Consider the following 26,948-nt stretch of genomic DNA (forward strand, 5'->3'; position numbering starts at 1 on the left):
TAGGCTGATAGCAGTTGTAACTTGGTGTTTTGAAATTGTTCTGAGATATTACTTATTTTGGTTTCTCTGAAATGAGATTTCCTCTGTGAGATCATAGTGATGTTTTAAAATTTTTGTCCTCATATATTTAGGAGAATCTTGTTTTAGGATCTTTATGTGCACAATACCCTATGATTTCGCCTGTGTGTGGGGAGAAGAAAGGAGAAAAAAAAATCTTGAGTATCACAAGAGTGTTGTACCTTTAAAATAATGCTTAAATATATAATAGTTTATGCTTTAAGTGAGCGTGAAAGCCTTTGTGAGTGGAGCTAAATGAGTACAGGCTTATTGGCCTCAGAGTTGCTGTTTTATAGTTTTAATGAAGCACCTCCGTATACACTACTTCATTTGGGACTTGCCAGGCAGTTACTTTTTACCCTATATTCATGTGAAGAGCCTGAGGGGTTTCTTGAGCATGGTGAGGGGTATGAAGAACTTGAGTGAGAAGAATGTGTGTGTTTTTTCTTTTTTTCACAAACCTACAGCGAATAAAGGTGTTTGTCTTTGTTTGTACGATTACGCCCAATAAATAAGAAAAGATTCTCAGTAGAGAAAACTTCACTTCTCAGAAAATACTTATTTATTTCACTTCTCAGAAAATAGTCATTAGTAAATAAACACAAGGAGTCCTGAAAACACACTGTTTCCAGCTTGAAATGAAATGAGGATGTTTGGTGTTAGTTTCTTTGCTTTGGAGATGGAGAAGACAACATCATTGAGAACTGTAAACTTAAAGAAACCTGAATAACTATCCCATGCGAGCCATGGAATACAGTCCTTATCCCATTATTGCTTAAAGACAGACAATAGAGAAATAAGTACAAACCGTGATAAGTGATTTGAAAGAAATGATTAGGGTGCTGTGTAGGGAATAATGGGCAGAACTGCTGGAGATAAAATGGTCTTTGGATAGGAGAGCTTTCTGAGATGCAGACATTTAAAAACCCGATCTCCAGAGGATGGATAGACACTAGCTATACTAAAGAAGAGCGTTCAAGAAAGAACAAACAGCAAATACAAGGCCCTGAGGAAGGAAGGAATGGACAGGGTCATTGTGGTGGACGGGAGCACCTTGAGTAGCAAGTGGGGTTGCAGGGTGAGAAGAAGGCCAAAGCCATAGATGGGACCCGGAAGAGCAGGGCCTTGACAGCCATGGGGAGGGTGCCTTACCTCTCAATGTATGTGTTGAGAAGATTATTCTGGGAGTAATCGGTTAGCCTCCTGTTATGACAGCACAGGCAGCATAAGAGGGTTTTGTGGTCTGACGTGGGAAGAAGTAACTGGATATGAGACACAGGCATTTAATGTTTACTTTTCTGCTCTTTGTCTCATTTGACATATGGGATAACAGATTTGTGTCATTAATAACTTTCTCAGTGTCTCACATCTCATATGTAATTGATAATAGAGTGCAGTTCCAGGTTGGACTATTTTCAAAGTCCATGTTTTTATTGCTATCCTAGACCTCTTTTTTGAGTCTGTCAATTCCTCTTATTACATGAATATGTGTATTAGAATATGTACATGTATTTTATTAATATATGCATATGTGTTCTTTATCTGTCTTACACTTTTCATATTGGGAGAAGTCTTACTATCTTGGTTTCTTCTTTCTCAGCACAGGAATTCCTTCTGCAATACTTAGGACAGGTACATGATGGCATATTAAGTTCATGTTGTCCCATGATTTTTAGCAAAAGTTTTCTCACAATTCTTAAGAACCATTTGGAAGGGTTCTCCAATTATTTCTACAAAATTATTTTGAATTTCAGTGTTTTCTATCAGTGTTTTTAAAAAATGGTTATGTTGGGTGTCTGTGCCACATGAATTCTCGAGCCATCGTGTACATGTTCTCCAGTTTTATTATGGAAGTTTGCTTTTTGTACTAAGGAGTTTGTCATTATTCATCTATTCATTAATATTATCTAAACACTCAAAACATTTGTTGTTAAATGAATTCATCTTTGAAGTATGGATTCATAAACATCGTGTTATACAAATGGTATTTATATAACAGATGAGATGAACTATGGCAATAATTACAGAGTTTAAGTTGTGAGCCTGTCACTTGGGTATTCCACATTTACAACTATAATCTCTCCCATTGGCATCCTAATAATTCACTGTAGATTAGCTTCAAATTCTCATTCTGTGTTATGTACTCACACTTTCTTTGCCTTCTGCATTCTGCCCTGCTTCCTTTGATAGTTCTGCATAGTTTCATGGTAGCTCTTCTGTATCAAGACCTTCTTGGAAGATTTCCCTGAGGCTGGATATACCGGTGTCATCCTCACACTAGCTCTTGTGTACCATCATCAACCCCCAATATCCCTGAAATACTACTTCTATTCTGAACTTTTTCTAAGTAATAAAACCTAAGTTGATAGTATTCCTTGGTCCCCTGTCCCTCTCTTCCCCGGGATAATATACACATTCTTGTTCCTCTGTATATGACATGCCCCAGTTCCCCTTTTCCTGATGCGTGCATGACATCTGACTCTTGCAGTATGTGGTTGGTAACCGTGAATGCTTACAATGGGATATGGAAGAATTGTAATTGTTGGCAGGGGCCCTTTGGTACCAACATGCCCATTTTCCTCAGCATCCTTCAAAAAGATAGTGTTGACTTCAGAAATTGGTAACTGATGGGAGCTTTCACCTGAGTTCAGTAGCCAACTTGAGCTCATGATGAGCATTACTAGAGGACAACAGATACCAGAAACTGACTGTAAAATTAGCGTACCAAAAGGAAGCGGGTCAGAATCAAGGATTAACTGCTGGTTTACACTGCTTTCAGCCTAGGCCACTGCTGGTTTACTAATTTTGTAACTTTGGGTAACTGGAAAAATACTGCCTGTTAATAGTAATGTGATTCTTCTTATTACTGATGATTTACACAGAGTATTTTGTAGGCAGTAATTCAGAATGTTGGCTGCATGGTTAAAAGATTTGCAACCATGTTTTGTATACATTGAATGAAAATATTTACAGAGGAGGATCCCCTCCCCACTCACGCTGCTTGGGCAGGCCACAGGAGCTTATTGGCTAAAGCTGAGGAGGAGTAGTCTGTCTCTAATTGTGGTGTCATTTTGCAGAGATACACACATTGCCTAAAAATTTGCTTACTATAAGAGACTTCCACATTGCAGCAAAACAAAAGACGTAAGGAAGCTCTGGATTGAAGACAGCCACATATATAGCCACTCATATACAGTCTGATTCCCTGAAAAGACTTTGACTCAAGTGTTGGCTTCTATGTCCGGATGGTGGGTTTTTGCTTCCTTTTGTTCAATCTTGTAGCTCAGGCAGGATCTCCTGAGACAGTTGCAGAGGAAGTAAATATGGGCAGTAGTTGGGAAGGCTGGGCGTAACCGTGAGCTGTGTTATTAGGATGTTCAGATACAAACAGTAACAGAAACACTGCCAGAAACAAAGGCAATTCCCTCGCCACTGAAAATACGTACAGCTCTATTTTCTGACTGATGGAAACACATTGTGGGTGTGGTTTAGGGATAATCACAAGGGGTCCATAGGCTTCAGTTCAGAAATTTAAAAGTTACCTGGATAGGTGTGGCATTTCTTCTGAGGTAACTTCCATTATTCCATGTTTCATGTGTACCATAATTCACCAGAATTTTGGATGTTGAATACCTGTGGTGTCCACAAACTAGATGTCATGGAGATAGTATGTAAAAAGGAAAACTCATGACTGTGTTTTTTAACTAAAGAATCCTTAATGTGATCAGAGTCAAAAAGTATGTTTTGGTGACGTCTCTCTCCGAAAGATACAGGTGTTTAATGGTAAAATCTCTGTTTTCCACATTTCCAGCTATTTGCTTTTCTAAATCACGTATTCTCTTTCCTACCCCTTTAGTCAATTGCTAAAGGGGTATACTTTGTTCACAGCTCAAGATTCCATAAGGGCAAATCTGAATAGAAAGATACATGATTATCTTCATTTTTCTCTTTAAACTCAAATTATTAGCAGTGCCAACATGGATAATTCTTCCTATCCAGTGTCCTAATTCTGCTGATGATTAGAATCTTTTGTCAAACCTAGTCTCAGAACTGGCTGAGAAGAGTGTTGATAGTATAAGGAACAAGTTTATCTGTTAGTGTGAAAACCTCAGTCTTTGAATCACATTTGCAAAAGAGACTAACAGAACAAGCATCCTTCTAATAAAAAATGTCTGGTGGCTTTTGATTTCCTGCAGTATATGTTTCAGATGTGGCCAGGCACAGTGGCTCACATCACACCTGTAACCCAGCACCTTAGGTGATTGAGACAGCAGGATCACTTGAGGCCAGGAGTTCAAGACCAGCCTAAGCATCATAGCAAGACCCTCATTGCTTAAAAAAAAAAAAAAAAAAAAAACCAGCCGAAGGTGACAGTGTGCGCCTGTAGTCCTAGCTATTTGGGAGGCTGAGGCAGGAGGACTGCTTGAGCCCAGTAGTTGGGGGCTGTAGTTAATATCATGCCACTGCACTAAGCATTGGTGACAGAGCGAGACCCTGTTTCAACAACAAAAAAACGTTTCAGCTGTCTTTGCATGTATGTACTCAGAGCCTGGCTATCAGGCCTGAAGGAAGCACTCTGACAGTGTTTCAAGTGGAGCTACCTAGTGTGGCCTTTAAGTTGCCTTGGTTGTTTGAATGAGAAAGAAGTTGTTGTTTAATAGACAACAACTATGGACTTGTTGATGAGTAGAACCAAGACTAGGACACATTTATCTGCCACATCAGTGATTCTGAAATAGGACAGAAGGAGGGGGAGACGTTTTGTAATCCACTTTACATCTCTTAAGCAGCTTACTTTATAGTAAGCACAATATTCTTCACACATGAATATGATATGCTTAGTATTGCTCTTTCACAGGATGTGGTTGAAAATGCTAATACATGTTTTGACATTGTTTCCACACTCGGTACACATGGAGTTTGTCCTCTGGTTAATGACATTGATCATGACTGGTAGCGTCTGGCCCAGATTACTGGCTCTGACTCTGGGCTGCCTGCCTGCTTTTCTCTAAACAAGTTTACATATATCTAACTGCTGCACACTCATTTCTTAATTGTGATAGAGAGAGAGTATATATCATAAATTTTAACCATTTTTAGGTATGTATTTCAGTGGTATTAAGTACATTAACATTGTTACATAAACATTTCACCAGCTCTTTTTCCAGAATGTTTTCATATTCCCAAACTGGAATTCTTTACCTGTTAAACAGTAATACTGCATTCTCTTTGCCTGCTAGTTTGGCAGCTGCCATTCTGCTTTCTGTCTCTATGAATCTGACTACTCTAGGTACCCTTTATAAGTGGAGTCATACAACAGTTGTCCTTTTGTGACTGTCTTACTTCAAGTAGCATATTTTCAAGGTTCATCCATATTATAGCATGCATCAGAATTTCCTTAAGGCAAAATAATGTTCCATTGTAAGTATATACCATATTTTGTTTACTCATTCATCCATCAGTTGATATTGGGCTGTTGTCCCATTTGGCTGTTGCAAATAATGCTGTTATGAACATCCATATACAAATACCTGTTTGAGTTCCTGCTTGCAATTGCATGTATACCCAGAAGTGGAATTGCTGAATCATATGGTAATTGTATGTTTAATCTTTTTTGAGAAACTGCCATACTGTTTTCCGCAGTGGCTGTACCATTTTACATTTTTACCAGCAATCAACAAGAGTTCCAGTTTGAACACATCTTCACTAATACTTTCTTTTTTTTTTTGCTTAAATAATAGCCATCCTGTTGAATATGAAGTGTTACTTCATTGTAGGTTTGATTAGCATTTCCCTAATGCACACTTTTGTCCTGTTTGTGTTTGTTAGAGTCCAGCAAGTATGAGCTTTCCAAGCCACCTCATCTGTAAATAGGTATTATCTACTGTGAAGGCTCCCTTTAGCGTGCCTGTTCTTTTTTGCATGCTCTGCCTTGGGTCTCTTCTACACTCTTTTCATCCATTACCTTAAGAACAAATGAAGCTAGCACCAGCCTTTCTCTCAAGCTTCCAAAACGTTTGTAACCATTTGCAAGACAAGTTGTTGTTTCAGACTCAACATGGGCAAATAGAGTACATCATCTTCTTCCCTCTAGATTTCCTATATCCGTTAATTGTGCATCTGTGACCTGTTTTCCTCTCTTATTTTTGTGAATTTTGCCTTTGTACTAGCTTTCTGATACATACCTTTTATGTGCTTCCCAGCCCAGATCACACTACCTAGTATACACTAGACTAGTTCAGGCTCATTGCAGCTGGCCTTTGTGTCTCAGATGCCCTGTGTTTTCTTCCTCCCTACTCCCGTTTTATCTGTACACATCTAGAGTTATTGGCCAAGGATAACACTGATCTTTTTACTCCCTTGATTATATGATTGGCAGGGTTCACCCTTGTCAGAGAACAAAGCCTGAATTCATTGTAGCTCTACCTCCTGTTGTTCTTCCTTGCTCAGTTTACACTTCTGGATATCTTTGGGTTTTTTGTGTTCCTAAGAAAACATCGAAAGCAAAGGTCTTTAACCTGGGTTATAAGGCTATGCAAAGAACCATCGATTGTGACATAGGCCTGCATGTTCCTGTGAGGGTTCCATGGCTTTCTGCAGATTCTTGAAGGAGTCTGTGATGTGAAAGTCCAGCTCTGGAGTGTCCTAACTGCTTTGCTCATGCTTTTTTCATATAGCTAGATTCCCTGCCTTACCGTCTTTCTCTCTTAAGCATATTGTCTGCTTTTAAAGCCTACCTCATATACCAACACTTTCGTTGAGCTTTTCTCAGATTCTTGAGCGGGAATTATTTTCATGCTAGGGACTTTCTTTTGTGGATTTTAGTTCTTTGTATACCTATTGTATTACACAAATTAATCATTGTTTCCCCAACCTATAGGCCATGGTTTGTGGAGTTATCTCCCTGAATCTGATAATTAATAGACTCATATGGATATATGTATATATCTATCATCCTGAAATGTCGAGGCTTCAAAACCCAAGGCATTTTGTGTTAAAATCATACTTACAAACCATGGGATGTACTATGCAAATTGTAATCAGAATCATGTCTTTTTCACCTTCCTGTCTGTTGCTGTACCTTGCCTAAAGTGAGCACTCCGTAAGTGCTGCTGGCTAGCTGTGTGGATGACAACAAGAGCTTTAAGAAGCCTTCTGCTAGATTTCCCAATCCTGGTGCAGAAGTCCTGAATTATTTGAAATCTTACTGTTTTCCAGTGTGGGTTTTACTTGTAAATATTTGTAAATGAAGTCTAATTCAGAAGAGAGAACTTGCTCAGATTTGCATAAGCTTCTTGTGTTCTTAGAGACAGTGAGCCTTCTCAGGACATCATTGTTAATTAACTGCTGGTGATTAAAACCACAGGATCCTAGTAATTGACAGAGCCAGCAACAAACAAACAGCAGTGTTTTTCAGTTACAGCATTTTGATATTTAAAAATGGGTACCCACAGTTTCATATTTTATTAGTGTCATTTCATTAATACCTAATTTTCTGAATATTTTTATCTAAATTAAACAACGACTGTTTTCCAACAAATCTTTCCCAAACTTACTCAATTTAAGGCTAAAGAATTGTTAAACAATTATTATTGAATTCTGAGACAAAGGTAAGAATAAGAAGAGTGGCACAGTGGCTCGTGGCTGTAATCCTAATGCTTTGGGAAGCCAAGGTGGGAGGATTGCTTGAGGCTAGGAATTCAAGACCAGCCTAGGCAACATTGTGAGACCCTTGTCTCTCCAAAAATCGTTTAAAGAACAGGTGGGCATGATAGCACATGCCTGTAGTCCTAGCTACCCAGGAGGCTGAGGTGGGAAGATTGCTTGAGCCCAGCTGCTTGAGGCTGCAGTGAGGTATGACTGCACCACTGTACTCCAGCCTGGGGTGACAGAACTTATTTGTCTGAAAAGGAAGGAAGTGGAGGAAGGAGAGAAAACTAAAGGAGAAAGAAGAAAAAGGGAAAAGAACAGAAGAGACTCTTAAGGGGGAAATTTGTGGTGGACTGGAAGTGAGGAAACCTTGGGTCCTCTGTTTTGAAATATTTATTTTTTTCATCAAATTATTTTGCCTCCCTTGGCCTCAGGTTTTTTATGGGTCTAATAAAGAGAGGCAGAGCTATAATCCTAAAGGAGTCTCTCCACTTTTTCTTCAGAATCACTGAGGATAACGAATTCAAAGACTATTAAGCATCCACCATGAACCATGCACTTACTACTCGCTGGGGAGATCTATGAGATCTATGTGATTTTGTTTTCAGGAAGCTTACGGTCTTTCAAGCAGATACAATATGGTCCACATACATGTATGCTCTCCAAAAATCACCAAACCTCACGGAGTGTGTTTTCGTCCTCTCTAAAATGGCAACATGCCTTCTCACAAGTCTGTAAAAAGGTCAAATCTACATGATGGTACTTCAGAGTTTCATGAATCTAGAAATACAATGAATTATTTTACAGCCTTTTTTTATATTTTTTTTATTTTGGAGATAGTGGCTGTGTCGCCCAGGCTGGAGTACAGTGGCGCTGTCTTGGCTCATTGCAACCTCCGCCTCCCGGGCTCAAGCCAGCCTCCCACCTCAGCCTCCTGAGTAGCTGGGATTACAGGCGCCCACCACCATGCCCAGCTAATTTTTGTATTTGTGGAGACAGGGTTTTGCCAAATTGCCCAGGCTGGTCTTGAACTCCTGAGCTCACAGTTGCCAAATTCAGTAACTTCTTTTTTGTTTTGTATCTACTTTGACTTCTCTACAGCAGATTCTGTGAAGCTCTAATCTTCTAAGTTCTCTGGCTCTTAGACACTGTTGTGTGCCACCTCTGTTTTCTCTATTCTCTGTGTTTTACACACACACACACACACACACACACACACACACACTCTATACAAACTAAAATAGAAAGTTGTTATTCTGGCCCCGTGTCTCTGTCTGTATAACATTTGTGACCCAACCAGAAATATATGTAGCACTGAAAATACTGGATGCAGTATAGTGTTTCACTCAGTGTCATTCCCATCTCTACTAATTACAGCATGCATTGTCCAAGTGAAAACACATTTCATTGCCTACTATGCAAGATACTATTGTAGGCTTATTGACTGACCTAACATTTTCACATTTCACATATAAGCTATGAGTTCTTTGAGGACAGGCTGACTACTTCTGCTTTTAAGGCTTGGTACAGTGTTTGTTACGTAGAAGATACTTAACACATTTTTTTAAAAATAAGGAAAGCAGCATTCCAGCATGGCAAGCATTACATCTTCACACTGTTTTTCTTTTCTAGAAAGTAACAATATATTTTAAAATATTTTCCATTAAAAAACTCAGGATGAGCACCTATGTCACACCCACTGTGGTGACTACAATAAAAAAGATAACAAAAACAAGTGTTGACAAGAATGTAGAAAAATTGTCAGATGGTACAGCCACTTTGGAAAACAGTCTGACGGTTCTTTAAAGTATTTAACAAAGTTATCATATATGTAACTCAGCAGTTCCAGTCCTAGGTATATCCTAGGAGAATTGAAAACATGACCACACAAAAACTCATGTATGAATGTATTCATTGCAGCATCATTCATCATAGTAAGAAAGTGAAAAGCCCACATCTCCATTAACTGATGTAAAATACAGATATGTTCGTACAGTAGAATATTATTTGGAAATAAAAGAAATAAAGTACTGTAACATGCTATAACATGGACGAACCTCAAAAACATTTTAAGTGAAAGAACCCAACATGAAACATTAAGTAATGTATGACTCTATTTGTATGAAATGTCCTGAGTTAGCAAATTTGTAGAGACCAAAATAGATAATCGTGGCTGTCTAGGCGCTAGGGGATAGGGTATGGGGATGAGGCATGACTACTAATAGGCATAGGGTTTCCTTTTATCAAGATAAAAAGGTTCTAAAATTAGATAGCGGTAATGGTTACACAGCCCTATGAATATACTAGTACTATTGAATTATATATATTAAATGAGTCCGTTTTCTAGTACATAAATTACATCTCAAAGATGTTAAAATGCAATATAATTTGCTCACACGTGCACATACACACGGACGCACACACACATGAAATGCAGTGTGGTGATTTGGATGGGATCTTTGAACAGTAGTAAAAACATTAGTGGGAAAACAAGTGAAATTCAAATAGGTATAGAGTTTACTTAATAATAATGTACCATTGTTGGTTTCTTAGTATTGACAACTGTGCCATAGTCATGTAACATGTTAACGTTGGAGAAACTGGTGAGGACGGGAGGGGAGATAAATGGGAACTTTCTCTGCTGTCTTTGCAACCTGAATTTATGTCTGTTTTTTATGTATACTATTTTTTATCAGCCTGGAGTTACAAAATAAGTTTGTCAAGGTAAATTTTTTTAAAAATAAAAGAAATATGTAACCATTGAAGAAAATTTGGGAAATTATAGGAAAGTTAAAAGGAGCATAAGTTGTCATCTTGTGGTCATTGAGACGTAACCACGCGATTGAAAATACAATCGGATTAGGAGATTGCACTATAGAGGTGTAACATGTTCAAGAGATTTTTGGCTGCCACTGTGTGTAAAAATTTTAATACTGTGTAATATATACTAATTGTTAAGAACTGTGATGATCTGAGACTTTATCCTGCTTGCAAGCTAGCAAGTTAACTTAAGTCCTGACACAATTTCATGGGTACTAGCTGAAGTTAAGGGATTCTAGGGTCAGAGGGGAGATAACTGTATTACGCATTGCATAGCCAGCAGCATCAGCATCACCTTCCTGTTGGGTCCCCTTGCTTCCTAAGCCCCATGCAGGCAACAGGAAGGGGTCCAGGTGTCACAGTCGAGAAATCTAAACCTGAAGAAACCTTATGATGATGATTTTTTTAAGAAAAACACTTAAGCAGAATGTTTTATCGACTTTAGGTCAGCTGGCAATAATTTATGTCTTAGTTTATCTCACTGGGAAAAAGACAAATGTTATATTAGAGACTTCTGACTCGTGTTTGCTGCTCTAGGCTGAGAGAATGTTCAGCTGTCTCCTCTAATGTGTGCTTCAGTATTACAACTCATCAACAAAAGGTGTATGTCCCAAATTTCCACTTGCTGCCCTCGATTTCTGGTCAATTCTTTGAAGCATTTATTATGTCAGCATTAGCTACTGAATCAATCTGCTGAAGGGCTGGGAATGGGTAGCATGGAAGAGCCAGCAACTAGAGCCTGGGACCCAACTTCTTGCAGGAAACCCTCAGAAGATTCCCCTGACATTAGGTATCCAGCTTTCACATTCTTGGCAGCTTGGACATCTGTGCTGGAAAGGAGAAACCTGAATTTTTATACAGTCGATAGTAAGCCCGTGTGACCTTTGCCCTTGACTGAGACATTATGTTTATTATACTGGACAGAAACAAACCTGCCCTTTGCTTCAGAAGGAAACAATATTTATTATCTTCTGAGGATGTCTGATACACAAACAGTCTCGAGTAGATAGTCTAGAATAAAAGGTCCAAGAGGGCTTTTGCTGACAAGAGCTGCACAAGTGCAAGAAGGACATGGAAAATTGTTTCCCAATGTGAATATGTTCTCATCACTGTTACTCAGAAATTATTATATTTATTTAAAGATATTTAACTTTAATTTTGTTCTACTAGTGTGTTATATATAATTTTGCAAAATATGAAACTCATTTTATGTAACACATGTGCCTAAAATGACAGGAAAAGTAGAGAGTCTTAGTAACTTGCATAGTTAAGGCAAAGAATGTTCACTTTACTCATTGGCTATGGAATGGCATGTGGTATTGAGAAGGTAATGAAAAGTATTCTAAGAAACAGAATTTTAGTAGGATTTTCTAAAATGTTGGCCAAAAAACGTTCGAAGGTCATGGTAGGAGACAGTAATATGGTAATTGGTAGTAGTTCATTTCCAGATTCTTGACTCTGTCACTACAGGATCATCTGAGCTCTTTTATTTCTGTTAACTATCTAAACTTGTTGCTGTATTCATGCAGCCTCTTATTACAGGAATAATCTGGGGGGTGGGTGGAGAAAAACTTATTTTTTCCCTTCCAGCTTAAAAGTATAGTTTTGTATTGCAGTACAGTGGTTCTGTTTGCAGAGAAACTTATTTCACAGTAAGTAAAATTTGGCTCATTTCAAATAAATGCAGTTTAAAATTAAGAGAAAATTCTTCTCTGACTTTTTTTTTTTTTTTAAAGAAAATGTGTCAGTTATTTCAAAGATGTGGATATGGTGTTGGTAAAGTTACAAAATTTGTGATTACTTTTTTATTGTGCACAACTAAAAGTACATTTCAGAAAGGATATATATTTTTTAAATATGTGTAATCCCAGGGAACCTGCTGAAGATTCAGTTCCATTCAGGATTACTTTTAAATTTTTGGCATCATTTTGTAACACACCAGGAACTGAACCCTTGATGGGCCCTGGTTTCTGCTTTTTATCCTCTGTAATAGTAAAATAGCTGAACAGAGCAAATGATAAAGTGATTTGTTTCATGTGGTTGTAGTTTGCCTGGTTATTTGCAAGCAGTTTAATTCCTTTCATTTATTTTATTTTCAAAGTTATAATTTGACAAAATGTCCTCTAGCTTTCTGCCTTATGCCACTTAGCATATATAGTAAAACTGTTGATCTCTATCAGCAGAAGAGTTTAATATCTTCTCACTAAAGTGATCAGAAATATATTTTAGAGGTTACTGAATAAAATCAAGGCTTCTGTCTTTGAGCATTACAAATATTCACAGCTACTTGGTAGTTTTAGATATTTCTGCTTATATTATTTAGAATTACAGCAGAGTATCTCAGTTTTAATGATTAAAGGATTAAAGATGCTTGGTAACTGAAGACTAAAATTTATTTTATATTTTATACTTCTGTTTTTGGGAATGTATTTGTTTTCAGCTTTATTGTGGTATAAATTTCCATACAACAAAATTTACCAATGTAAGTTTATAGTTTGGTGAGCTTTGACAAATACCTAAATTCTGTAATCACAACCTCATCATCATAGGAACATTTCTGTCAGCTCAGAAGTTCCATTCTGTCTCCCTATAGTTAGTCTTCTCCTTCAGTTTCTGCTGATCACAAAAGTTTTCTTGCCACTATAGTTTTGCCTTTTCTAAATCTTGAATAGATAGAAACATACAATAGGCAGTCTTTTGCATCTGGCTTTTTTTTTTTTTTTGCTTCACTATAATACTCTTGAATTTCATCCATGTTCTGTGTATCAGCAGTTCATTTCCTCTTATTGTGAGTCTATAGCATTGTCTGGCTATACTATAATTTGCTTATCCATTTACCATTTGATGGCAATCTGGGCTGTTTCTAGTTTTGAGCTCTCATGAATTAAAGTGCTTTTAAAATTCCAGTACAAGTCTTTGTGTGACAGTAGATTTTGGTTCCTCTTTGGTAAATGAATAGGATACTGTATTGTATGTAAGTATATCTTTGACATTATAAGATACTGCTAAACTGCTTTCCCAAAGCGGCTGTACTGTTTTGCATTCTTTCAGCAATATTTCTGTGTTCCAGTTGTTCCACATCTTTCTCAACATTTGGTAGTATCAGTCTCAAATTTTAACTGTTGTAATGAATGTCTGTTGGTATGTCCTTGTGATTTTAATTTACATTTTCCTGTGGATTAATGATGTTGGGGATATTTTTATTTTTTTGGTGGGGGGGCTTATTTGCCTTTCATCTAGCTCTTTAAATGAAATGTTTATTCAAGTCTTTTGCCCATTTAAAAAAAATCATACAGCTTTGTTATTGCATTATAAGAGTTTGTTTTGTTTTATTTTTAAATATTCCAGGTAGGAGTGCTTCATAGATAATTGTCTTATAAATATTTTCCTTGACTTTTTAGTTTGCCTTTTTGTTTTCCTAACAATGGCTTTTGAGGAGTAAAGTTTTTAAGGTTGACGTAGATTTATCTGTTTTTTTTTTTTTTTTTTCATGTTTTAAAAGTACTACTAAGAAATCTTCGTGTAACCCTAGGTCCCATAAATATCAACATGGTGAAACCCCCTTCTCTACTAAAAATACAAAAAATTAGCTGGGCACGGTGGCGTGTGCCTGTAATCCCAGCTACTTAGGAGGCTCAGGCAGGAGAATTGCCTGAATCCAGGAGGCTGAGGTTGCAGTGAGCTGAGATCGTGCCATTGCACTCCACCCTGGGTAACAAGAGTGAAACTCAGTCTCAAAAAAAAAAAAAAAAAAAATGTTTCCCTGTGTTGTCTTTAGGAGTTTTATACTTTTAGGTTGAACATTTAGATACATAATCTATTCTGAGTTCATTTTTATAGGTGGTAAGGTTTGAGGTAAGATTTTAGATCTTGGGGAGTTTTATTTGTTTGTTTACATCTTAGTACCCAGTTGTTATAGCATCATTTGTTCATAAGACTATTTTTTCCTCATTAAAATGTCTTGGCATCTTTGTCAAAATCAGTAGGCCGTATCTGTGAAGGTCTGTTTGTGGATTCTCTCTTCTCTGCCTTTGATCTATATGTCTGTTTTTTAATATCACACTGGTTTGATTAGTGCAGCTTTTATAGTAAGTCTTGAAATCATGTAGTGATCATTTTGAGGACAATTAACAACTGTATTGAATCTTGTGATCTGTAAATATGGAATCTCTGTATTTAAGTCTGCCTCAATTTTTCTTAACAGTGTTTTATAAAGTTTTCAGAGTATGAGTCTTACTCATATTTTCTTAATCCCTAATTATTTTATATTTATTATGCTATTATAAATGGTATTACTTTTTCTTTTAATTTCAATTTCTAATTGTTCATTGCTAATATAAAAATCTAGCATTTTTTTTTAAATGTTGATTTTGTGTCTGGCAACCTTGCTGTTATTAATACATCATTTATCACGCAGCGCAGGGAGGACCGCGCCCGAGTGGCCTGCACAGCGGCCCAGCGGCCCTGCCGCACAGATCAGCCCCGAGCGAGCGGCGGCGGCGGCGGGATGCGGGGCGGCCCGGAGTAGCACGCCGAGCCCGTGAGGCCGGGCGCGGAGGCGGGGGCGAGCGTGGTGAAGGCGGGGCCCGGGCCGGACCCGCCCGCCCGGGGGAGCCGCCTGCAGTGGCCAAGGAGGCGGCGCGGCGGACGGCGGCCCGCGGGACCGCGCCGCGACCGCCCGGGCCGGCCCCGAGAAGCGCCTGCTGCCGCCGCGCCCCAAGCGAGGAGATGTGGGACATGTGGATTTGGGATATGAATTCATTTGAGAAACCACTTTTGGGGTATGAATATGATTTCTGGTGAAACTGGATTGGAATAATTTTCATTGTGTGTGTGTGTGTGTGTGTGTGTGTGTGTGTGTAATTTTGCATTTGGCTTAAAGTGTCAGGAGAAAATCTGCATGCTGCGAGGTGGTCCTAGCCTCCTCCTCGATTTAGGTACTCTTGGATATGTTCCTGCTGCTTTACTTCAGTGAATGTAACAAATGTGATGAAAAAAAGGAACATGTTCCTGCTGGGGATGTTCTAGAGCCAGTACAAAAGCCTCATGAAGGTCCCGGAGAAATGGGGAAACCAGTTGTCATTACTAAAGAGGATCAAGAAAAGATGAAAGAGATGTTTAAAATCTATCAGTTCAATTTAATGGTGTATGAGATGATTGCACTCAACAGATCTTTACCAGATGTTAGGTTAGAAGGGTGTAAAACAAAGGTGTATCCAGATAATCTTCCTACAACAAGTGTGGTGATTGTTTTCCACAATGAGGCTTGGAGCACACTTCTGCAAACTGTCCATAGTGTCATTAATCGCTCACCAAGACACATGATAGAAGAAATTGTTCTAGTAGATGATGCCAGTGAAAGAGACTTTTTGAAAAGGCCTTTAGAGAGTTAGGTGAAAAAACTAAAAGTACCAGTTCATGTAATTCGAATGGAACAACGTTCTGGATTGATCAGAGCTGGATTAAAAGGAACTGCTGTTTCTAAAGGCCAAGTGATCACCTTCCAGGATGCTCATTGTGAGTGTACAGTGGGATGGCTGGAACCTCTCTTGGCCAGGATCAAACATGACAGGAAAACAGTGGTGTGTCCTATCATCGATGTGATCAGCGATGATACTTTTGAGTACATGGCAGGCTCTGATACGACCTATGGGGGGTTCAACTGGAAGCTCAATTTTGGCTGGAATCCTGTTCCCCAAAGAGAAATGGACAGAAGGAAAGGGGATCGGACTCTTCCTGTCAGAACACCTACCATGGCAGGAGTCCTTTTTTCAATAGAGATTACTTTCAGGAAATTGGAATGTATGATGCTGGAATGGATATTTGGGGAGGAGAAAACCTAGAAATTTCCTTTAGGATTTGGCAGTGTGGAGGAACTTTGGAAATTGTTACATGCTTACATGTTGGACATGTGTTTCGGAAAGCTACACCTTACACGTTTCCAGGAGGTACAGGGCAGATTATCAATAAAAATAACAGACAACTTGCAGAAGTGTGGATGGATGAATTCAAGAATTGCTTCTATATAATTTCTCCAGGTGTTACAAAGGTAGATTATGGAGATATATCATCAAGAGTTGGTCTAAGACACAAACTACAATGCAAACCTTTTTCTTGGTACCTAGAAAATATTTACCCTGATTCTCAAATTCCACATCACTATTTCTCATTGGGAGAGATACGAAATGTGGAAACAAATCCGTGTCTAGATAACATGGCCAGAAAAGAGAATGAAAAAGTTGGAATTTTTAATTGCCATGGTATGGGGGTAATCAGGTTTTCTCTTACACTGCCAACAAAGAAACTAGAACAGATGACCTTTGCTTGGATGTCTCCAAACTTAATGGCCCAGTTACAATGCTCAAATGCCACCACCTAAAAGGCAACCAACTGTGGGAGTATGACCCAGTGAAATTAACCCTGCAGCATGCGAACAGTAATCAGTGCTTGGATAAAGCCACAGAAGAGGATAGCCAGGTGCCCAGCGTTAGAGACTGCAATGGAAGTTGGTCCCAGCAGTGGCTTCTTCGAAATGTCACCCTGCCAGAAATATTCTGAGACCAAATTTACAAAAAACAAAAACAAAAAAAAATAAGGATTGACTGGGCTACCTCAGCATACATTTCTTAAGTAGCAAAAAAGGAAAAGTGCTTTCCCCCTCTGCAGGATGTAAGGTTTATCAGCCATTAAAACTTAAACTTCTCTAGCTTTTCACTAGCTGTGAACCAGCCTTCCAGTCCACTGACATGAAACTGCATAGTAATGAGACTGTGCACACTGATGTTTACAAGATTGAAAGTCTTTCTCCAAAAATCATGCTAAAGAATATTGAGACAATGAAAAAAAACAAAATATGCTTTCTGGAGAACTGTACTTGTACGTTTTATGGTTTGCTTGCACCTCAGTAATTTCTTCTGAATGTGCTGTCATAATGAAGAGATTTCCAAGATTTTCTTTCCTGATTAGAACTGGTAAATATTGATATTGAAATAAATGAACTGGAACCAGATACAGAACCATGAAAACAATATTTTTACAACAACAAACTATATTAAACAGGGTTTAAAGGAAATTAAAACAGAACTATGAGAAGTACAATTTGTTATAGTATAGTATCAAATTTCTATATAGATTTTATACCTCAGTGGGGAAAAATAACTGATTCCTATGACATTCATTTTGATTTCATCTGTTATAGTCATGGATGCTTTTATTTTCCTTGGGGTGCTTAAATTGAGCTGAAAAAAAAAAAAGACTTTTAATATAGTTTTAATTTCACTCTACAGTTTTTGTTTGTTTGGTTGGTTTCTGGGCTGAAATTTGGAATTTTTTTTTTAATTGCCTTCAGAATTTAACATAATGTCTGGTCTCAACTGAACAAGTTAGATGTTTCGGTTGCTCTTGGGTCAACTGGTTTACAGATTTATGAATGCACACGCGCGCACGCACACACACACACACACACACAAATTTCTTTATTACATTTTAGGTTTTGGGGTACATGAGCAGAACATGCAAGACAGTTGCATAGGTACACACATGGCAGTGTGTACCTTCCTTTCTCCCCTTCACCCACATTTGGCATTTCTCCCCAGGCTATCCCTCCCCACCTCCCCCTCCCACTGGCCCTCCCCTTTTCCCCCCAATAGACCCCAGTGTTTAGTACTCCCCTCCCTGTGTCCATGTGTTCTCATTTTTCATCACCCGCCTATGAGTGAGAATATGTGGACACACACAAATTTCTTATCACATTTTCCAACTTCTTGACCCACCTGATTATGCTTAATACCCAAGATTCATACTACTGTACCACAGATTTGTTTTCACAGCAATAAATCTTCAGTTCTTTGTTTATGATTCCACTTAACAGAGGGCCTGCAGAAGTGATTGATTATTTGGGTATTTGGAGATAATATAGCTGATGGTTTTTTAGAAAACCTTTTTCACTCCATATTCAGATATGCTTTATTGTCAAGTGCATATTTAGATTATTGAATTGTAATGTTTATCTGCTTTTTTAAAAAATAAAATTTCACTGAAAATGTTTTTAAAAAATACATCATTTATTCCAGTATTTTAATAGATTACTTAGGATTTTCTGCATAGGCAGTCACACCATTTGTGAATAAACAAAGTTTTACTTCTTTCTTTCCAATGGTATGCATTTTTTTTCTTTTTCTGCTTTACTGTACTGGCTAGGCCTGCAGAACATGGTTGAATAAAAGTGATGAGAATCGATATCTTTGGTTATTGTTCTCAGAGTGAAAGCATTTAGTCTTTCACCAATAAATATCATGTTAACCGTAGGTTTTTGTCAGGTTGAATAATTGCCTTTTTGTTCCTAGTGTTCTGAGAGATTTATCATTAATAGATGTTGAATTTTGCTAATTTTTTTTTAAGACACTTGCTTGCTTTGTCACCCAGACTGGTGTTCAGTGGCACAGTCATGGCTCACTGCAACCTCTGCTTCCTAAGTTCAAGTGATTCTCATGCCTCAGGCTCCTTAGTAACTGGGATCACAGGGACCTACAACCACACCCAGCTGATTTTTTTATTTTTAGTAGAGTCAGAGTTTCAACATGTTGGCCAGGCTGGCTGGTCTTGAACTCCTGACCTGAAGTGATCTGCTTGCCTCAGCCTCCCAAAGACCTAGGATTACAGGCATGAGTCACCACTCCCAGCCCCAAATTCTTTTCCTCTAATGATGGTCATTAGTTCGTGAGGGTTTTTGGTTGGTTAAACTGATTGTACAAGTGATAAACCAACCTTGCATTCCTGGGATGAACCCATGTGATCATGATCTCTTAATCTGTTTTATATATTGCTGGATTCCATTAATCTAAAATTTGGTTAAGGTTTTTTTTGCATCTGTATTCCTGTAGAATATTGATCTGTAGTTTTGTTACAGCTGTCTGATTTTGATTTCAGAGTAATGCTAGGCTCATAAAATGAGCTGTGTTCACATGTTCTTACTCATAAGTGGGTGTTGAACAATGAGAACACATGGACACAGGGAGGGGAACATCACACATGGGGGCCTGCCAGCGGGGATGGGTGGCGGAGCTTAGAGAGGGAAAGCAGGAAGTGGGAGGGTTAGGGAGAGGTAACATTAGGAGAAATACCTAATGTAGATGACAGGGGGATCGAAGCAGCAAACTACCATGGCATGTGTATACCTATGTAACAAACCTGCACAATCTGCATATGTACCCAGAACTTAAAGTATAATAAAAAAATGAGCTGTGTCGTAAATACTTTCCTTCTATTTTCTGTAAAAGCTTGTGTAGAGTTGGTATTTCCTTCTTAATGTTTGGTGGTATTCACCACTGTAGTCATCCGAGCTTGAAGTTTTCCTTGTAATAAAGTTTTAAACTATGGATTAAGTTGCTTTAATAGAATAAGGCTATTCAGATTATTTATGTTTTCTTGAGTGAAAATTGGTAGTTTGTGTAGTGTCATGGAATGTTGCTGTTTCATCCAACTTGAATCTATTGCAATAATGTTCATGATATTTCTTTTTTCTTTTCATATCTATAGGATCTGTAATGGTGTCACTCTGTAATTCCTAATTCCTATCACCTGTAGTATTTCTTTTGTTTTTGATTAGCCTCACCAAAGTTGTATTAATATTATTGACCCTTTAAAGGAACCAGCTTTTGGTTTCATTGATTCTATTGTTCTTATGTTTTCTATTTCATTGATTTCTGTTCTTTATTTTTTTTTATCATGCTTGCTTTGGGTTAATTTGCTCCTCTTTTTCTAGTTTCATAAGGTAGAAGTTTAGATCACTGATTTGAAATACAAGCATGTAATATTATAAATATTACTGTTAGTACTGCTTTAGTTATATCCCACAAATTTTTCAATTCAAAATATTTTCTTACTATTTCTACTTTGATTTGTTGGGTTATTTAGAAGTTAAAAAAAATATTTTTTCAAATATTTGAGTTTTTTCCGAGTATCTTTTGTTTTGGATTTCTAATTTAATACTGTTGTGATCACAGAAGCATACTTTTTATGATTTTAATTCTCTTATGTTTGAGACTTGTTTTGTGCTACAGAATGTATTTGCTTTGAGGTTTGTTTTGTCATAGAATATGAATATTCGTCATGCGCTTGAAAAGAATGTGTCTTATGCTGTTATTGGGTGGAAGTCCTATATTGTGTCAAACTGATTGATGTTTTTCAAGTTTTCTCCATCTTGCTGATTGTGTTTCTACTTGCTTTATCAATTAAGAGAGGAGTATTGAAATCTTCAATGGTAATTTAAAAAATTTAATGTAATGAAAATAGAGTTATAATGTTAAGATGGTTGGGAGGTATAAAGGCTATATTTAAACTTGTTTTTAATTTAGAGGGGGTATTTGCTTTTTAGAATAACACAGACTTGGCACTCCAGTACCAGTCCTGCTATTTATTACTTCAGCAACCCCTCTGAGCCTGTTTCTTTTCTTTTCTTTTCGTTTTTCTTTTTCTTTTTGAGATCGAGTCTTGCTCTGTTGCCCAGGCTGGAGTGGCGTGATCTCAGCTCACTGCAATGTCTGCCTCCTGGGTTTAAGCGATTCTTGCGCCTCATCCTCTTGAGTAGCTGGGATTACAGGCTTGTACCACTACGCCTGGGTAATTTTTGTATTTTACTGGAGGTGGGGTTTCAACATGTTGGCCAGGCTGTCTGGAACTCCTGGCCTCAAGCAATCCTCCAACCTCAGCCTCCCAAACTGTTGGGATTACAGACATGAGCCACACCAAATATGCATTTTAGTATTTAGTTAGTTTCATTTGTTAACTTTTTTTAATTTTACCGTTGGCCTACACTGTGGCCTTCATCTCTGTGTATCTTTTCCTATTGCTTTGGTATGCCTAATTTTTATTGACAGTCTCTGTAGAGCCTTAATTGAGTATAGATCATGAAAAAATTTGTTGTTTTTTTTTTTTTCCTTGACATAAGTTTGCTCACCCTGTGTTAAAAAGATAGGAATGTTGGTACAGTCAACATAATTTTGACAGCTATAAAATTATCTCACAGTACTTCAATGTCTGATACTCAGTGTTTTCCTTCTCTTTCAGATAAACCGAGAAAGCTGGTGTACAATAGATCCGTGCCCTGATGCGGCATCTCTTTTGGCTTCCAAGCAGAGCCCAGGTAAGCTGAGATTGTCCATTCATTTTCTGGAGCTCTAACAGATTACTTTATTTGGAGATCTGCCTTTCCTTAGCATGTTATACAATAAATCAGAGGACGGGATATATGTGATTTGGGTTTGTAGGCATTTTTGTCCCACAGTTGAAGATGAGCATGTCATTACCTTAATTTTATTTTGGTAGTAACAGATGTCATAGGTGGCTTTATGATTCATTCATTTGTGATGGCATCTGTGACATGTATATGCATGTGACATAGGTTCGTTAATCTGGTAAAAGGTTATATAAATATACTATTAAGAACCAAACCTGAGGTTCTCAATTTTGACTGCACCTTGGAATTATCTGGCTGAACAAGCTTTAAAAATATGCTAATGCCTGGGTCCTTCTTCCAGATTTTCTGATTTAATTGGGTGGAGTGTGGCCTGGATATCAGAATCTTCATAAGCTCCTTTGGTTACCCTGCTGTGAATCCAGGGATGAGAACCAATACACTTTGTATGCATGGTCAGGATTTGAGTCTCCTTATGTATCTTTGCGTTATTACTAACAACACTTGAGGGTGTGATGCTCTTAAGTCCTTACTCTCTAATGACACAGCACATGGCTTGTGGTTACTTAGGAGTCCCGACTTCTAAACCGAGTCCGGCCTCTAACTCTGTGTGCTCTGTTGCTTCCCATCTGTAAAGTGTTAGCTTGTCTCATTTTGAGGGTGTTACACAGATGACATGATGTGTAATCCCTTTGCCTGTTCCTACGGCTGCTAAATGAATACTAGTAATTTGCATTCTGAGTTTTCTTAGTCTGCTTTACCCAACAAACCTGTTTCCTTTCCCAATTTTTAATGCCCAGCTTTAAAAATTACCTGGTCTTCATTTGCAGGTCTTTTTAGAAATGGTTTAGGTGTAGATACCCTCCAGCAGTATTAAATTTAAAAACAAATTGTTTTGAATTCTCTAACTGCTGAGCAACTTCCTACTGATTTTCAATTCTCTGACTTTACTACAAAGGAAATATTAGAAACAGACATAAAAAGTGTTTTTCTCTATTTTTGTCTCATTTTTGAGAATAGGGAAAGGATACTTTGCTATAGGGTCTAAGTTTTACAAGATTGACCCTGTTCACAGATTTAGCTGATACTTCCCCCATGTAGCCTCCTGGAACCTTCTACTTAAACATGTGCCACTTAGTACTGTGTTTTGGTTCCTTAAATTGTTTGGGGTTTTTACTAAAAGTGTAATTACAACCACCCAACCGTGAAACTTTCTGCCAAGTAAAGATTAAATGAGGTTGCTCACAGTTTGAATATTCACAGGAAGGAAAGATCTCCATACATAACAGTTTAATTTCCATATTTAGAGAAATGATTTTTGAACCCCTGAACATTTTCCCCAGGACACAATTTTGAATTCTGTAGACCCACTCCACACCCTAATCCCAAGCATAAGCAATTTAGTCTTTCTAGAGTAGTTTTTTTTTTTTTAAATCTCGATTTAAAAATTGCAGATCAGAATCCTGCTACTGAGATTTTGATTTTAGGCATAGTGTTTTTGTGAATCCCAGCTACTTTGTTTAGCACGTTTCTCTATTTTACTTTATAAGCACTTCCTCAAGGGAGCAGTAGCATTAGACCAAATAAGATAATGTCTTTTGGCCGTGTATGGTGGCTCATGCCTGTAATCCCAGCACTTTGGGAGGCCAAGGTGGGCGGATCACAAAGTCAGGTGTTCAAGACCAGACTGGCCAATATGGTGAAACCCCGTCTCAACTAAAAATACAAAAATTAGCTGGGTGTGGTGGCACGCCCCTGTAGTCCCACTTACTCGGGAGGCCGAGGCAGAAGAATCGCTTGAATCCGGGAGGCAGAGGTTGCAGTGAGCCAAGATGGCATCACTGCACTCCAGCCTGGGCTACAGAGCAAGGCTCCATCTCAAAAAAATATATTGTCTTTTAAAGTCACTTTGTATTCCTTTCAGTAATGGATGATTACAAGGGAGGATTATAATTAGTATGACATAACAGAGCCCACTGGGTGTCAGCAGTGTGTTTTCCTACAACAACAACAATTTGTTGGTATATCTGTTATTTTAAACCCCAGTTACTAGACAACATCTTTTTAAAAGTTTATATCTTAGCTTCTAAAAAGCTAATAATAGCTCAGTACACAAAAATTATAGACAAATTTACATATGGGTCATAAAATGGGACTGGCCCTAGCTATGTCCATCTTTAAGGCATTGTCATCGGGATACTTACGGAATCATACATTAAAGGTTAATGAAGCCTTAACTTTGTTAGGCACATGTATCACACACCTGCTATGTTCTAGAAACCAGAGTTGTGGTTACTATATGTCTAAATTATTTCTGTCACTATGGCTCGTTTAGGGAAGTAGCAATCATCCCTTGTCACTGTTACAGAAATGGCAACTGAGAGGAGAGTGAAATTACTTCTTGCCTGGAATTTTTCTTCTAATAACTAGTCAGACCTGGATTTAAGCCCAAGCAGTCTAACTCTAAAACCAGAGCTCTTTATTCTTGTTTATACTTTGATATGCTGCTCCCCTTTATTCATTAGGAAGGGGGCATGGAAGAAAGAAAAGATTTGATTAATTTTGAAAACTTAAAAATACATGTGACCCAGGGTATGGCTTAGCTCTGCCTTTAGGGATTGTTCCCACCTCCCCCTGCCCCATGAAATTGGGGGGTTATAATGGTTTATAGTCGCTCTCTCTCCATCTTACTCTTTTTTTTATGTACTTTCCCCTCTTCTCCTCCTCAACAATTGGCTTTATCTCCCAGAGCAGACTCTCATCCCAAACCTGGTTTGTCATCCCTTGATGGCTTGAATTTATTTTCTGGGTGAGGTATCCCTACCAGGGCTGAATCTGGATCTTTCCCATGAATTTTCCATTCAAATATCATGAGCTGGTTTGTTTTCCAGTCTGGAATTTGGACGTGGTCTGTTAGACAGCCAGCTGGACAGTGAGCAGCTCAGCGTAGTTGCTGTGACAGCCCTTTCTTTTCTTGGCCAGCCCCCCTGTTTTTCCCTCAACCACAGAAAGGCGTTTTTTATTTTTTCAAGTGGGGAAAGGAATAGATCACACCCACCAACTCCTCTTAAGTTACTGCATGCTCTAAGAAATGTGAAAAAAAACCCTCCAGAATACCCATAGTTTCCAGTATGTTAAAGGCAGGGGTGTTCCCACTGAATTAACAAACTGAAATAGTTTGAACCAAGACTGAAGCAAACTTAGGTGATTTTTGTTTTAACTGAAAGATTTTCAGATTAATCCATGAGCCCTGTTCCATTTCCTATGGCATTTTTTTGTGTAAATCTTTGCTGAAATTGTCTTCTAATATGTTTGTTTCTGCCATAAGACAGTAACTGCCTCCCTCACAACACTAAGCATTTCTTTCTATTTGGATAAAAAGTAATTTTATTGACAAGTGATTTATGACCTATTCTAATGCAGTGCTTTGTTGACCCTTCCTCTAAGCTACCAGGGCGAATAATTTAGTAATTATCACTAATCAATAAATATTAATTAGAAGAACTATTTCTTCCCACTGTCTCTCAACACAGGGACAGCATAATTATCATGCAAGCATAGACTCTAATAATCAAAGGAGACATTGGAAGTTATCTGTTCTAGTCTTCACTGCCCTCTCTGTTTAGCTACCCTTTCTGTAATATCCTGGTATAGCCATTCACTCTCTGTTCCAACCCTTCTGGTAAAGTGGTAATTCACTGCAGCCTCCACCTCCTGGGTTCAATAGTCATTACTCTATGGGGCTACCCAGCCTATTGCTCAGAAGCCCCATTGTAGTGAAGCTCTGCAGCTCACACTCAGTGGCCTTTGTTCGGCCCCTGGAATAGCATAGAGGCAATCTGTGACCATCTTTAGGCACATTTTCCTTAAGCTCCTCAGCAAGCTGAATGTGTCTCAGGTGTTTTGACTGTTGTGACCCCATTACTGTGTACACATTTTTGTTTTTCAGTGTTCTACTTTAGATGTTATCTAGGAACAAGCAGAATCTGGAGGGTGTGGCTGGATGGGGCATAGTGACGGGATTGTTCCTGTTTTGGATGACAATGTACTGTTTACTAATAGAGACTAAAAACTAAAACTATTAATGTTTCTTCGGTTTTGCCATCACCTTGTATTGTCAGTTCTTCTTGATTTTGCTTCCCCCAAAACCTCCAGGTAGAGTTCGCTTATCTCTTAGATAGCCAGGTTTCCTGCTCTGTCCTTGATCATGTAGTGTCACCTACAGGTTTGATAAAGTGTACATACATGTTTGTCTAAACACATTAACATGCTTACAAAAACAGAGATGTATGACTTTTTTATGTTTTTTTTTTTTTCTTGAAATGGAGTCTGTTTCTGTTGCCCAGACTAAAGTGCAATGTTGTGATCTCAGCTCACTGCAGCCTCCACCTCCCAGATTCACGCAATTCTCCTGCCTCAGCCTCCCAAGTAGCTGGCATTTCAGGCACCCACCACCATACCTGACTAATTTTTTGAATTTTTAGTAGAGACGGGGTTGGCCAGGCTGGTCTCGAATTCCTGGCCTCAGGTAATCCACCTGCCTTGGCCTCCCAAAGTGCTGGGATTACAGGCGTGAGCCACCACATCTAGCCATGACTTTTATCCTTAAAACTTCCTGAAGGAAACTGATATCCACTCTGTAATGGATCTTGGGTTCTTGGTTTAACCATCTACAAATCTCTTTAACCATAATGCTACCAAATCACATGTCACTTTTGTTTACAAAGTTAATAGCCTGGGCAACATGGTAAAACCCCATCTTGACAAAAAATAAGCTAGGCATGGTGGCATGTGCGTGTAGTCCCAGCTACTTGGGAAGCTAAGGTGTGAGAATTGCTTGAGCTCAGGAGGCAGAGGTTGAAGTGAACTGAGGTCACACCACCACACTACAGCCTGAACGACAGAACGAGAACCCGTCTCAAAACAAGCAAAGTTAGTGAGAGAGAATACCTTGCTTATTTCAGGCTAAGTTTTTAGGCTTCCTCGATTTACCAATGTAATATTTCTATAGCAGACCCCTCTCTGGCTTGCCAGGGTCCCTGTTCTAGTTACTGAACTGAAAACAGATTCTAAATGATATATTTTTCCCCTTTGGCACATTATGCCCCCAATTTAAGAGCTATTTATGGTAAGAAAAGTTAAATTTATATTTGTTATTACTCAGTAGAACCTATAAATTTAAAACCCACCCTATCACATAGTTGCTAGTAACAGACTTTGGATTTTG

General features: G+C 38.3%; 1 protein-coding gene and 1 pseudogene across 44 annotated transcripts in view; both read left to right on the forward strand.

The window, feature by feature from the left end:
- AKAP13 (A-kinase anchoring protein 13) overlaps positions 1-26,948 on the forward strand; it is a 378,015-nt gene that overhangs the window by 251,987 nt on the left and 99,080 nt on the right. For all 44 annotated transcript variants that reach the window (XM_078326957.1, XM_078326966.1, XM_078326968.1 and 41 more), the window contains one exon: positions 21,595-21,670. In XM_078326957.1, coding sequence (XP_078183083.1) covers positions 21,595-21,670 — 76 coding nt within the window. The remainder of the gene's footprint in view (positions 1-21,594; positions 21,671-26,948) is intronic.
- Positions 15,341-17,229, forward strand: LOC100409808 (polypeptide N-acetylgalactosaminyltransferase 1 pseudogene; annotated as a pseudogene).

The sequence above is a fragment of the Callithrix jacchus genome, chromosome 6, assembly GCF_049354715.1.
Source record: "Callithrix jacchus isolate 240 chromosome 6, calJac240_pri, whole genome shotgun sequence".
NCBI classification, from domain to species: domain Eukaryota; kingdom Metazoa; phylum Chordata; class Mammalia; order Primates; family Cebidae; genus Callithrix; species Callithrix jacchus.